Source organism: Bubalus kerabau, chromosome 6, assembly GCF_029407905.1.
Source record: "Bubalus kerabau isolate K-KA32 ecotype Philippines breed swamp buffalo chromosome 6, PCC_UOA_SB_1v2, whole genome shotgun sequence".
NCBI lineage: Eukaryota > Metazoa > Chordata > Mammalia > Artiodactyla > Bovidae > Bubalus > Bubalus kerabau.
Window position 1 is genome coordinate 14,889,098 of NC_073629.1, and position 13,262 is coordinate 14,902,359.

Sequence of the window (13,262 nt, forward strand, 5' to 3'; positions counted from 1 at the left end):
GAAACCTGGTACTACAAATCCCAGAGGCCCCTGCGGCATAGACCGGAAGTATCCTGTCCGCCTGTGGCAACGGTGAGGGGCGGTGGCTGGGCGGCGGGAGATTCAAACCTGGAAGAAGGAGGAACATGGAGCGGAGAGGAGCGGGCCCAGGCCGGGCGATCTGTGAGTGCTAGAAGGGGCCGAGTAGGATCCGGTTGTGGTGCCCCTGGTTGGGGACACGGCGGTCCTGGGAGAGGTTGGGGCTGGGGCTGGGCGCGGTACCCGCTGGACAAGGGGCGGCCGGACTGTGTTCAGTGGACAGGGAGCACCCAGTTCGGACTCTGGCGGGCAGGAGTAAAGCTGTGAGCTGCGAAATGCTCTGACTTCTGTGTCGCGTTTCAAAGCTTACAAAGAGTTTTCTCCCTTATTCCCAAATTCTGGGGCTCCGGGGCTGGGAGAATGTAGGTGGTCTGGTTGGCTCCTTAAAAATTCAGCAGTTCATACTTTCCAAGCACTGTCAGGGGACGAAAAGCCTAACAAGACATGAGGGACTTCCCTGACTTTTTGGTGCTTCTTTGAGATAATGCCTCTTAAACTTTATGGTGTCTGTTCTATCCCAGAGCGTTAGCAACAGTAGGTCTCAACTTGTGTCCATAATCTGCATTTATAACATGCACCACTGGGCTTCTTCCATTACCCCACCTAATTGTGATGCGAGTAGTCCATGTACCACATTTTCAAAAACAGTGCTTTAGAGTGGGGTTGGAAAAATGGAAGTGCAGAAAGGTTTTCATATGACCTGAGTGAAAGCAAAATCTTCTACTCCTTTCCCTTCTTCTCCATTTGGATTCAAAAAGCAAAGTCCATGTCTACCAATCAGTTGAAGGAAAGCTAGTTTCAGACCTGAAAAGAACAGGAAAACTGATTTTTTTTTTTTTTAAGACTCTGTGTATGTACAAAGTCCCGCCCATCTCTCACAGTCCTCAGTTCATAATTCTGAAGTGATGTCATTCACTTACCGGTTTATTTTCCATGCTTAGCAACCAACACTTGTTCCTTGTACACCCCCTCAGAGGAACTGGTGGATTTCCTGCTGTTGGCCAGTGGTTTCAAATCTGAACATGGAGGGGTGTGTGTGTGTTTTAACTTGCTTAACTATCAATTCAAAGAAGCCCTGCCCCTGCCCCAAGTCATATCATAGGATAAGCAATATAAGGAAAAGAGATAAAGAGTCGGAATGGCATTAAGTGCTGAGTCAAAGACAGATTTGCTAAACTCTCTTTTTAAGTTCTCTGACTTTATTTTCTTGGTGTGTATATGTAGCTTTCTCTCATTTTGTCTGATTTTGTATTGTCTTCCCTAAGGAGACTGACGGATGGGAGAGAAGAGTTAGGGGAAGGATAAAAGGAGGTTGTGCCTAGGGCAAAATATGAATGCTGCCTCATTTAAGGGATTTCCTGTTCTTGAGTTTGGGAGTCAAATTACTGTCTGCATTTTATTTAGCTTGGAGATTATTTTCTTCCTCAGGTGACCTATACCAAAAGGGAGAATAAATACACCATTGTGATCTTTTAAAATTCTCTGTCATTCCATTTAATCCCAAATTGAGTGGCTTTTTTTTCCCATGGTACTCTCTGTTGAGTTGTTTTTCCTTCCTTTCTGCTTGGATTTCCCTGGTGGCTAAGATGGTAAAGAATCCACTTGCAAAGCAGGAGACCTGAGTTCAATCCCTGGGTGGGATCCCAGGGATCCCCTGGAGAAGGGAATGGCTACCCACTCCAGTGTTCTTGCCTGGAAAATCCCATGAACAGAGGAGCTGGCGGGCTACAGTCCCTGGGGGTCAAAAAGAGTCAGACAGGACTGAGCATCTAAACAACAACTTCTTGAGAGTAGGGGTCCACTAGTCTAGTGCGACATACAGGAGGGAGGTATTGAATGAATGAATGGTTGCTGATTGATGCGTCTTAGCTGTTCTGTTAACCTAGTCTCTGGGAGAGTACATGAGGCGGATGACAGAAGTCCAGTTCTTGGAGAACTCAGAGCCTAATTAGGGATAAAATGAGGAGCTAAGTTCCCAGCCAAGGAGGGATCTGGACATCCCTGAAAGGAGGTAACTGAGGGAAGGGCTATGAAGTTTCGGGAAGGAGGAGGTCTGGAAGATGGCTGGAAAGGGAAGGAATGCCTCCAGTAGAGGAAGGATCCTCCCTCTAGCAGGGTGCTGACTAGGATATCTTTACTGAATGGGAGCAGAAGATTGGAGCCAGTGTCCTGGGAATAGGGGGACAGGCATGTGGGAGCTGCCTCCAGTCTCTGAGCAGAGTTGCCTAAGAAAATCTACTAAGAGGGCTACGGCCCTCTGTCTAATGCTCCCTTTGACTCCTCAGATGAACGCCTCACAGCGGAGGAAATGGATGAGCAGAGGCGGCAGAACATCGCCTATCAATACCTGTGCCGGCTGGAGGAAGCCAAGCGGTGAGCAGAGGGGCTGCCTCTTTCTGGCCTCCTTTTCCCATCTTGCCCACCCCAGGCATCTGCCCCCAAAGCAAACGGAAAAAGACAAGAGTCCATTCTGTGGGAAAGGGAGAGTTGAAATAGCAGCTTTTATTTTTTTAAAGACTTTATAGAGCCTATTTAGGTTCACAGCAAAGTTAAGATAAAGATGCAGAGATTTTTCATATATCCCCTTCCTAGTAACATACATAGCTTCCCCACCATCAACATCCCCCACAAGAGTAGTACATTTGTTACAATTGATGAACCTACTTTGACACATAATCTCTCAAAGCCCATAGTTTGAGAGTTCACTCTTTGAATTCTAGGCGTTCTATAAGTTTGAACAAATATATAATGACATGTATCCTTCCATAATTATAGTATTAGTTTCACTGCCCTAAAAAGTCTCTGTTTCACGTATTCACCCCTTCTCTCCCACCCCACCCCCAATTCCTGGCACTGACTCATCTTTTTACTGTCTCCATAGTTTTGCCTTTTCCAGAATTTTATTTACCTGGAATAATGCAATATGTAGCCTTTTAGGATCGATTTCTTTTTACTTAGTAATATACATCTAAGTTTCCTCCATGTCTTTTCATGGTCTCATAGCTCATTCGTTACTAGTGCTGAATAATATTCCATTATCTAGATGTACCACAGTTTATTAATCTATTCACCTATTGAAGGTCATCTTGGTTGCTTCCAAGTTTTGGCAATATGTTTTGCAGATATAAGTTTTCAACTCCTTTGGTTAAATACCAAAGAGCACAATGGCTGGATCACATGGTAAGAGTACATTAACCACCAAATGGCTTCCCAAAGTGGTTTCCCATCAATGAAGGAGAGTTCCTGTTGTTCCATTGCCTCAGCAGCACTGATATTGTCAGTGTTCCAGACTTTGACCATTCTAATAGGTGTATATTGCTATCTAATCATTGGTTTAATTTGCATTTCCCTGATGACGTATGATGTGAAGCATCTCTTCAGATTCTTATTTGCCATATGTTTATTTTCTTTGTACATCTTTCTTTCTTTTCTTTTTTCTTATGAGAGGAGAATAAAGTTTATTAGAGTGGGAGATGCTGTTAGAACAGCAGGCCGGCTCAAGGGAGAGCCAGACCTGTACATCTTTCTTGGTAAGGTGTCTGTTAAGATCTTTATCCCATTTGTCAGTCAGGTTGTTTGTTTTCTTACTGTTGAGTTTTAAGAGTTTTTGTATATCTTGGGTAGCAGTCTTTTATCAGATATGTCTTTTTAAAAAATAATTATTTAATTTAATTTATTTATTTTTGGTTAAGGGATCTTAATTTCCTGACCAGGGATTGAACCTGGGCCCTGGCAGTGAAAGCACCGAGTCTTAATCACCGAACCGCCAGGAAATTTCCTCAGATGTGTAAATGTGTAAACATTTTGTAAATGTTTCCTTTTGCAAATATTTTATCCCAATCTGTGACTGTCATATTATTTTCTTGACATTGCCTTTTGTCGAGCAGAAGGTTTTAATTTTAGTGAAATTTAGCTTATTATTTCTTTCAAGGACTGTGCCTTTGGTGTTGTATCTAAAAAGTCATTGCCATACCCAAGGTCATCTAGGTTTCCTCCTATGTTGACTTCTAGGATATTTATTACAGTTTTGCATTTTACTTTGGAGTGGATGCTCCATTTTGAGTTGATTTTTGTGCAGGGTGTAAGGTCTGTGTCTAGATTCATTTTCTGCATGTGGATATCTAGTTATTCCAGCGCCATTTGTTGAAAAGAATGTCTTTGCTCCTTTGTCAAAGATCAAGTGACTGTATTTACATGGTTCTGTTCGGTTCCACTCATCTATTTGTCTGTTCATTCACCAGTACTGTACTGTCTTGATTACTGTGGCTAAGTCAGGTGGTGTTAGTATTCCAACTTGTTGTTCTTCAATATCATGTTGGCTAGTGTGGGTATTTTGTCTCTCCGTGTAAACTTTAAGAGTCTCATGCTCTACCAACTAAGCTAGCTGGGCGCACCTTTTGTGAACTTTAGAATCGTTGTATGGACGACCACAAAATAACTTGCTGAGGTTTTGATTAGGATTGAATTGACTTATAGCTCAAGTTGGGAGGAACTAACGTCTTGACAATATTGAATCTTCCTATCCATGAATATGGAATGTTTCTCCATTTATTTAGTTCTTTGATTTCATCATCAGCTTTGTAGATTTCCTTATGTAGATTTATACCTAATTTCATTTGGAGGGGGGTGCTAATATAAACCGTATTGTGTTTTTAATTTCAAATTCCACTTGCTCACTGCTGGTATATAGGAAAGCAGTGGAATTTTATATATTAACCTGGTCTCCTACAACCTTGCTATAATCACTTATTATCTCCAGGAGTTTTTTGGTGTCATGCTTTCAGATTTTCTGCAAAGACGAGTGTGCCATCTGTGAACAAAGACGACATCGCATCCTTTTATCCCCCTATATACTTAAATATATATCTCTGTATATGGACATTTGCCTTCATAACCACAATGCCATTATAATATCTACCTAAGTTATCCATTAATCCTTGAAAGATCAAGACTCAGGCCATTTTCAAATTTTCTTGATTTGAAAATCACATATTTTTACACTTGACTTATCCAGTTAAGGATCTGAAAGAATTCATGTATTACATTTGGTTGTTATGTACTATTAAGTCTTCTTTCATCTAGAACAGCTCACCTCCACTTTTCAGTTCTTTATGTCACTGACTTGTTGAAGAAACCAAGTCATTTGTCCTTTAGAACATCCTACATTCTGGCTTTTTCTATTCACTTCCTGTCTCACTCAACTTGTTCCACTCTACCCCATATTTCCTATGAATGGATGTTGGCTCTAAAGGAAGGATAAATGCTTAATTTTTTCCTTACAATCAATAGTGTAATTTTAATGTTCTCCCAAAAAGTAGGTAGGATGGGGTAGATAGGAAATCAGGTGTCTGTGGTAGAGAAAGCATGAAATGAAGTGTGACTTGCTCTTTCTTTGAAAACAGATACTTTCCTATAGGTCCCAAAATGTGGAGGAGGAGCCCACATATTGGGCCTCTCAGATGGGAGCCCTTATTCTCTCCCTTATATACTCATCAACCATAATAATGCTTAATATTTACATTCAAGGTATTTTCACATTCATTATCTCATTTAATCATGGCAGCTGCCCGCTGAAGTGGGAAGTACAGGTGGTATCTTCATTTTGCAGATTATGCAACTGGAGGCTCAGAGAGGTGAATTTAGGAGACGGTGTGGAAAGCAGGTCTCCTGATTCCTTTTTGTCTGTTTGTGCTGCTCCCCTTGCTTCAATCCTACTCCCCTCTTCGTCATCAAAACCATCAAAACTGGGTTTTGGGCTGTGTAGACATGACCTTTGTGTGCCTGGGTTCTGAGAACATGCAGAATAAGAGAAGTGAGCAAGTTTGGTTCAGCACTCAAATGCATAACCAGACTGAGTGAGAGGTTATATCATGTAACAGGTAAGAGACTGTTTAAGCCTCACTGAAGATGGGCAGCTTCAGTATCTGTCATGGAAGATGTATGGGGCACGTGGGGGCTGAGGACTGGCCATTCCAGGTGTTTGAGGCAGCTTGGAAGACTGTGGAAACAGCCAGGCAGTGGGCAGAGGTGGGTGTTGGGGGCAGGGCAGGAGCAGGAGTCAGGAGAGAGTGAGGCTGCTTAAAGGGAGCGAGGGAGGGAGGAAGGTCCTGGGATTGGATGTAGTGCTGTGGCCTGCCCGAGCGGGTCACAGCTGCTCTCACGCTCTCAGCTGGATGGAGGCCTGCCTGAAGGAGGAGCTGCCTTCCCCAGTGGAGCTGGAGGAGAGCCTCCGGAACGGAGTGCTGCTGGCCAAGCTGGGCCACTGTTTCGCACCCTCTGTGGTTCCCTTGAAGAAGATCTATGACGCGGAGCAGCTGCGGTACCAGGTGGGGAGCAGAGGTCTCTACCCTCTACATTCTTCCTCTCAAACTCCCTCTTCTCAAAGCTGTGCGAGTGGGAAGACCATACAATTTATTGTTCAGACCTGGCTACTATTGAGGATGAAAAGGATGCTGTTAATCTTTGCACCAGAACAACAGGTTTCAATGGGTATCTGCCAGCCAGGCAATGTGTATCACCCTTAACAGGCATTTGCTAGGTGGGTTTTGAGAGGCCCTAATATGAGAACCTCCAAGCAGGCTTTTCTACCTACAGTCTACACGCAGAGGCTGTGGGCTCTACTACCTTGAAGGTACTTCCAGGGCACGCTTCCCCTTCCCTGTGTTCTAGCAGCCCAGCCTGCCTCTCCTTCCCATCCCAGCTCTGGACTCCCCTTTTCTCAGAAGCCGTACTAGCTTGCTAATCGCATCCCCGTGCCACCCTTCCCAAACGCCCCGCTGGGGCATCCATACCCGGTGGCTTCTGTCTGTCTGTGTGTCTCCCTCCTGGGGGCGTGGGAAGTCCACAGGGCGGGGTCCTCTGCCCTCACCCCTTGAATCTGCAAGTTCCGGTCTGGACTCTACCCATAGCAAACCCCAAGAACTGTGGAAATAGATTCTCTTCTCTTTCCTTCCCTTTCAGGCAACTGGCTTGCATTTCCGTCACACGGACAACATCAACTTTTGGCTGTCTGCAATAGCCCACATCGGTCTGCCTTCGGTAACACTGGGCCTTAAGATTGGGGTTCATCTTTGCTCTTTACCAGTACCCCCACCATACACATGCTTTATCTCCCTGGGACCCTTCAGTGTTCATCTCCATGTGTCTTTGAACCTTGTTACTTGGTCTCTGCCTCTGTTTCCCTGTGGGTATGTCAAGTGAAAGGAGGTGGAGGCTCCCTGGCCCAGGATGCATTGTTCCCATTAGTCAGTGAGGCCCCTGTATAATGCAGGAGGTGGGCCTTGTGTTGACGGGCCGTCTTTCCACCAGAATTTCATAGTGTGAAGCAAGGACGCACCACACCCCTAGGTGACAGGCTTGGAAGCCTGGGCCAGGACCCCAGCTGGACACATGCCGTGTGTCCTCCGGCTCTTTGACTCCCAGTCTGTCTCTCACCTGTAAAATGGGGATAATGATCCCTCCCTATCTACCATACAAGGTTGTTAGGGAGATCACATGATCTGTTTGATCTCTTTTTGTAGATTGTAAAGACTATACATATTAAGGCATGGTAAGACTATGCTGTGTTTTTCTGCACTATAGGAGAGAACTATAAGACAAGGAAATGGCAGTTAAGAAGCTTTAGTGAGAGGCAGAAACAATAGAAACCTGTGTCCTTGATGAGGCTAGAATGCTTTTAAGTCCCGAGATTTGGTCCTTTCTTATGTATCTAAGGTAACCAAGATGTATTGAGGTTAAAGCTCATTACTGTCATCAGGTGGCATGCAAAATCATGCCAGGGGTGACTTAGCTCTTAGAGGGGTCCCCGCTGGTTAGAGACCTCTGGCTTGGACACAGTGATGGCACGTCCTGATCCTGTGTGGTCCTTGGCAGTGTGTGTCTCACTGGGCCCTTTTTGGGGTCATGGCCAGCTCCCAGCATGCCACCTTTCTGGTGAGAGTCCAAGGTGAGGGATAGAGGCTGGCTGTGTCTGTAGGATGAATGGAGGCACCTATTTCTCCTGGAGCGTGTGGCCTGCATCCTGTAGACTTGATAGTCTCGTCTGATGTTGGGTTAATGTTTGGTTTGGCTGTGTGTCTGTGGCTGGGCCTCAGCTGGAGTGTGTCCCTGTGCCTTTCTTTTACACTGAGTATGTGGATGAGTGCTGGCTGTAAAGAGTTGGGGAGATTGACCCAGAAGCCCCAGGCAACAAAGGAACAGGCACCCCAGGTCAGATAGGAAGACCCATTCCTCAGCCCCTCTTTCCATATCTGGTGCTGCTTAGAAGTCTTCAGTGGCAGTAATTGGGTGGTTTCCCCTCCAGACCTTCTTCCCAGAAACCACGGACATTTATGACAAGAAGAACATGCCACGGGTGGTCTACTGCATCCATGCACTCAGGTGAGAGACCAAGACTTTGTCATCTGGGTTCCTTGGGTGGATGCAACCAACAGTCAACAGCAACCAACACTGACACAGGAAGGACGGAGGGTGGACCACGGGGAGCACTCCTCGGAGTGACGTTTTCCATCTACCTAGTTTTGTTTAGATTTATGTGTGTGGGGAGGGCACCTTTACATGTGACCTCTGTGGGTGAAGGGAAAAGGCAGGCAGCAAAGTCTTCAGCTTGTGACTGGGGTGCAGAGAAGTCTGATTAGGATGTATCAGGAGGGGCACGTGCTCTCACAGTCAGTGTGAAGAGAGAAGGCTGTTTAGTCCTGCTTACAGCCAGCCATCAGCAACCAGTTGGCTAAATCACAGAAAGTGATTGACCTGTTCCTGTGTCCACCACGTCATCTCCTCCTGGCTTCATTTCCCGCATCCTTTCACGTGGCCATGCCTTAGCTCAGCGGGTCTCTGCTTGCTATGCCCTTTGCATCCTCCATCTCCATCCAATGACCTGCTGCTGCAGTGTGTCCTTCTCTGTAAAGCCTTCCCAATCCCCACAGACCTCCTATAGCATCTTACTTATCTGCTCCAGCATTGCCTTGGGCTGACTTACATTGCCTATCTCCCTGTAAATGGGGGATGAGTTGTGGGCAGGTGCTGAATGGTCTTCATCTCTAAATTCCCGTAGTATCTCCTGCAAACCTATTCTAGGCAGCCTGTCAAAATGAATAGGCCCCAATGCCTTCCATTCTTTCCCAGTCTCTTCCTCTTCCGGCTGGGATTGGCTCCTCAGATACATGATCTATATGGGAAGGTGAAATTCACAGGTAAGCCCAGCTCCTCCCCCAACCTCCACAGCCTGGGCGGGGTCTTGGGGGTTTGGGGCCTGATGAAGGGCACCTGTCCTATCATTGCAGCTGAGGAACTCAGCAACATGGCCTCTGAACTGGCTAAGTATGACCTCCAGCTGCCTGCCTTCAGCAAGATCGGGGGCATCCTGGCCAATGAACTCTCAGTGGATGAGGCTGCAGGTAGAGATCAGGCTCACCTGTTGGTGTCACTCAGTGGGTATGGGAGGACTCTGAGCCTTATGCCCCCACATAAACTTGGGTTACCTCTCATCATAGGCAGGGCCATTAGGCTACCTGACTTGCCTGGCCTTGTGGATAGAAAAAAGGGTAATGTCAGAGTGGTCTGCAGCTGATTATGCTGTAGCTGGACTGGGGTTTGCTCTGGCCTCCTGACCTTGTTTTCATGTCCCCTCATAGTCCATGCGGCTGTTCTTGCCATCAATGAGGCAGTGGAGCGAGGCGTGGTCAAAGACACCCTGGTGGCCTTGCAGAATCCCAGTGCTCTGCTGGAGAATCTTCGAGAGCCTCTGGCAGCCATCTACCAGGAGCTTCTGGCTCAGGCCAAGATGGAAAAGGCTGCCAACGCCAGGAACCGCGTAAGGAGACTTGGCTGGCAAGGGCCGAAAAGCTGGGTGGCCTGGAAAGTCTCTAGTGAAACCAGGACTCCTGTCTGTCTTGTCTCTGAGTAGAGTAGCTTGGAGAAACTAACTTGTCAGTTACTATAGAGAAATAGGAGAGGAACTGAGGAGAATGATGAGAATTCAGAAGAGACAATAGGGGAAAAGGTTCTGGGGCAGGGCTGAGAGATTGGAATGTAGAACTGGATGAGACTAGACTGGAGATTCCCAAGGTTAGTTCAGCTTAACTGTGTTAGTACTGGCTGAGGGGGGAGGGGGTTAGGTCACACAATTTCCCCAGATTCCTTCTAACCAGACTGATCTTTGGCTTTGAGAAGACCCCCAGAAGTCCAAATAGTTATACAGGGAGGGAGGAGTAAAAAAGATTGAACTGGTTTTCCCAGGTTCCCCTCTCAATGTAGTTTTTGCAGAATGATGGAGAAAGCCAGGACATCTATGACTGCTACCTAACTCAAGCGGAAATCCAAGGCAACATCAACCATGTCACTGGTAAGAGGGATAGGCCAGGACAGGTTTGAGGGATTAGCCCCCACCCAGGGAGTTTTGAGGTTAGCTTCTCTCAGGCCAGAAGGCCCATGACCTCACTTGGGTCAACCTTTATTTCGAAGTCAAGGCTATATGTGTTTACATCTGTCAGTGTCTGGAGAAGCAATCTCTGTCAAGGGGGCTTCTGTTTGAATGGAGAGCCATGGAGAGGACAGAGACAAAAGGGAAGGCCATTCAGCCCTTGGCGCTGGGGGCCGTTGGTCTGGGGTCCTTCAAGAAGTGAGTTTGGAGGATGGATGGATGGATGGGGATGGGGGATCAGGGCAGGAGAGGCTGCTTGAAGGCCCAGGATGGAGTGTGCACCTGCCTGTTTGTGTAAGGTATTCTCAGGGTCTGGAGTGATGAGCTGGGAAGACCATGAGGATCAAGCTAAAGAATTTAGGTTGGGCCCTAGGAGCCCAGGGGGCAGGGGTGGGGGGAACCCTGGGCAGAAAAGAAGCAGGCTGAGCTGGGAATGATGAGGGGTTGGCTTTCTCACACTGTCCATTATGGAGTCTTGGTCTTTTCAGTCCATGGGGCCCTAGAAGTTGTTGATGATGCCCTGGAAAGACAGAGCCCCGAGGCCTTGCTTGAGGCCCTTCAAGACCCTGTCCTGACCCTGCAAGGAGTGAGGAGAGACTTTGCGGACTGGTACCTGGAACAGCTGAGCTCAGACAGAGAGCAGAAAGCACAGGTCAGGCTTGTTTATGACTTGCTACCTTCTCTATCTGACTATGGGATGGTGGAGAGCCTCACCACTGTCAATTCTTTGTATCTAGTACGTGCTGACTACATGCTGTGTGTGTGTGTTAGTTGCTCAGCTGTGTCTAATTGTTTGCAACCCCATGGACTGTAGCCAGGCTCCTCTATTCATGAGATTTCCCGGTCAAGAATACTGGAGTGGGTAGCCATTCCCTTCTCCAGGGTATCTTTTCCCACCTAGGAATCGAACTCTGCATCTCCTGCATCGCAGGCAGATTTTTTACCATCTGAGCCACCAGGGAAGCCTATTTAAATGGTTAAATTACCCCAGAGTCTAATGGACCAGATTGGTCAGCTTCTGCCCTCTGAGCATCTCTCATACTGACCAGGGGGCCCCAGCGGGCAGCCTGATAGGCAGTGATATGCTCCACCATTGCTGAGTTGCAGCTTGAAGTTAGCAATATTATTTTCAATGCTGTTGACTTTCTCCCAGACACTATATTTGTGTTGCCTGTGTTGTTACTTCCGATGTTTGCTGGGTAAGAAAAAGCCAGAGGTTAGAGATGAGTTCCTAGGGCTGGGCGGGCCAGGCTAGTCTGCCAAAAGAGGGGGGAAGTGGGCTTGAGGGTAGGCGACTGGGTGGACCTGGGGCGCTCGCTGGCTGCTCCTGAAGCACATTCACGGCCCCAGGAGGACTCTCTTCTACTGCATCTCTTCCCTCTTCCAGGAGCTGGGCCTGATGGAGCTTCTGGAAAAGGAGGAGGTCCAAGCTGGTGTGGCTGCTGCCAACATAAAGGGTGATCAAGAACAAGCCAGTGAGTCACCTCCAGGCTGAGACCTGGTCTGGCTGTATCCCTGGTTCTTGGAAGAGTGTAATTCCTTGGCTGGCTTCTGTACAGAGCAGTGCAGACTGCTGCTCCATATCCCGGCCGCCACCTAGTATGCCCTATTCTTGGCTCCCTAGAGGGATGCTACAGTTAAATTCATTAAGGCCTTGGAGATAATGACAGTCAGTTCTGCACCAGGCTGAACTCCTGGGGCAGGCAGTTTCCTTGTAAGCACTTGCCCTGTATTTTGACCGTTTCAACCTGCTTGGGTTCCTTTGGCTTCCAAAATATAGTGATGGCCCAGATGAGAGAGAAACTCGCTATAAGTTTCCCTTAAAATTATGCTATACAGATAGAATTCTTCAGTAAAAGAATGTGAGTTAGTGATTATCTCCCTCTCAGGGGATCAACCTGGAGAGCAAGCATGAAGGAAAACAGAGCCCCAAGCGTCCTGCAGAGGCCTGTGGTCACCATACCTGGCGCGAATGCTTGCCTCTGTCTGGACTTGCTCGGTCACCTTTCACCTTTGTCTGGCAGGCTCTGCGGAGCCTCCAGGTCACTCTTGGCTAATAGTCTGCCTTATCACTCAGTTCTTTCCTCGTGCCAACGTAATCTGACAAATCTGATCTGATCTTCTTTGTTGCACACCTTCAGACCTTCACGGGTTCTTCCATATTTCTCCAAGACTTGAGTCCCTTTTCCTCCTCCTCCTGGTATGTGAGACCTTCCGAATATCTCTCCGACCCTTCTCTTCACATCCCACCAGCCTAGCCGGGTCAGACAGCTTGTTCTTGCTTGATGGCCCCAGCCTTGCCCACTGCTAGGCCTCTGTCCTCTAGATTACAGTTCCCCCACATTGTCACCAGTGGAGACCAGATGAAACTGTCCTGCAGAGCTGCCTCACAGCTTCCTCCTCTGTGAAATCTTCCTCCTCTCTCCCCCGAAGTCTCTCCTCCCCTGCACTGCCAGGGTACTAGTGGGGAAGGGAAGTACCTTTCATAGCCGTGACAGCAATGCCGTGTAGTAATTCTGTATCCTTATTTTTTTCCAGTAGATTTTGTGCTCCTTGATGGCAATGCCCATATCTGCCTGGCATTTTATAAGCCCCGGCATTTGAAAACTAAAACTACATTGATGCACCATGGCCCCTTTGCAACCCAAATGGCTCCGCCCTGAAGCTGGTTCCCTATTCCTCTGCACTATCATCAAGATTTGGTCTCTGGAGGTTGACCAACCTCATCTTAGCTGCGCCCCATAACCTCCTGTCAGTCTTG

At 47.3% G+C, this 13,262-nt stretch overlaps 1 protein-coding gene across 3 annotated transcripts in view; it reads left to right on the forward strand.

The window, feature by feature from the left end:
• The first annotated feature begins 9 nt into the window (after positions 1-9).
• Positions 10-13,262, forward strand: part of IQGAP3 (IQ motif containing GTPase activating protein 3) — a 39,352-nt gene continuing 26,099 nt past the window's right edge. Inside the window, exons 1-11 of one of the 3 annotated variants that reach the window (XM_055583955.1) lie at positions 10-162; positions 2,364-2,451; positions 6,248-6,404; positions 7,039-7,116; positions 8,381-8,457; positions 9,205-9,272; positions 9,363-9,476; positions 9,714-9,892; positions 10,336-10,423; positions 10,990-11,153; positions 11,889-11,976. In XM_055583955.1, the coding sequence (XP_055439930.1) occupies positions 126-162; positions 2,364-2,451; positions 6,248-6,404; positions 7,039-7,116; positions 8,381-8,457; positions 9,205-9,272; positions 9,363-9,476; positions 9,714-9,892; positions 10,336-10,423; positions 10,990-11,153; positions 11,889-11,976 (1,138 nt within the window). In that variant the 5' untranslated portion in view covers positions 10-125. Of the gene's footprint in view, positions 163-2,363; positions 2,452-5,550; positions 5,958-6,247; positions 6,405-7,038; positions 7,117-8,380; positions 8,458-9,204; positions 9,273-9,362; positions 9,477-9,713; positions 9,893-10,335; positions 10,424-10,989; positions 11,154-11,888; positions 11,977-13,262 lie in introns of those variants that run through there. The other 2 variants (XM_055583956.1, XM_055583958.1) reach the window with 2 other exon arrangements.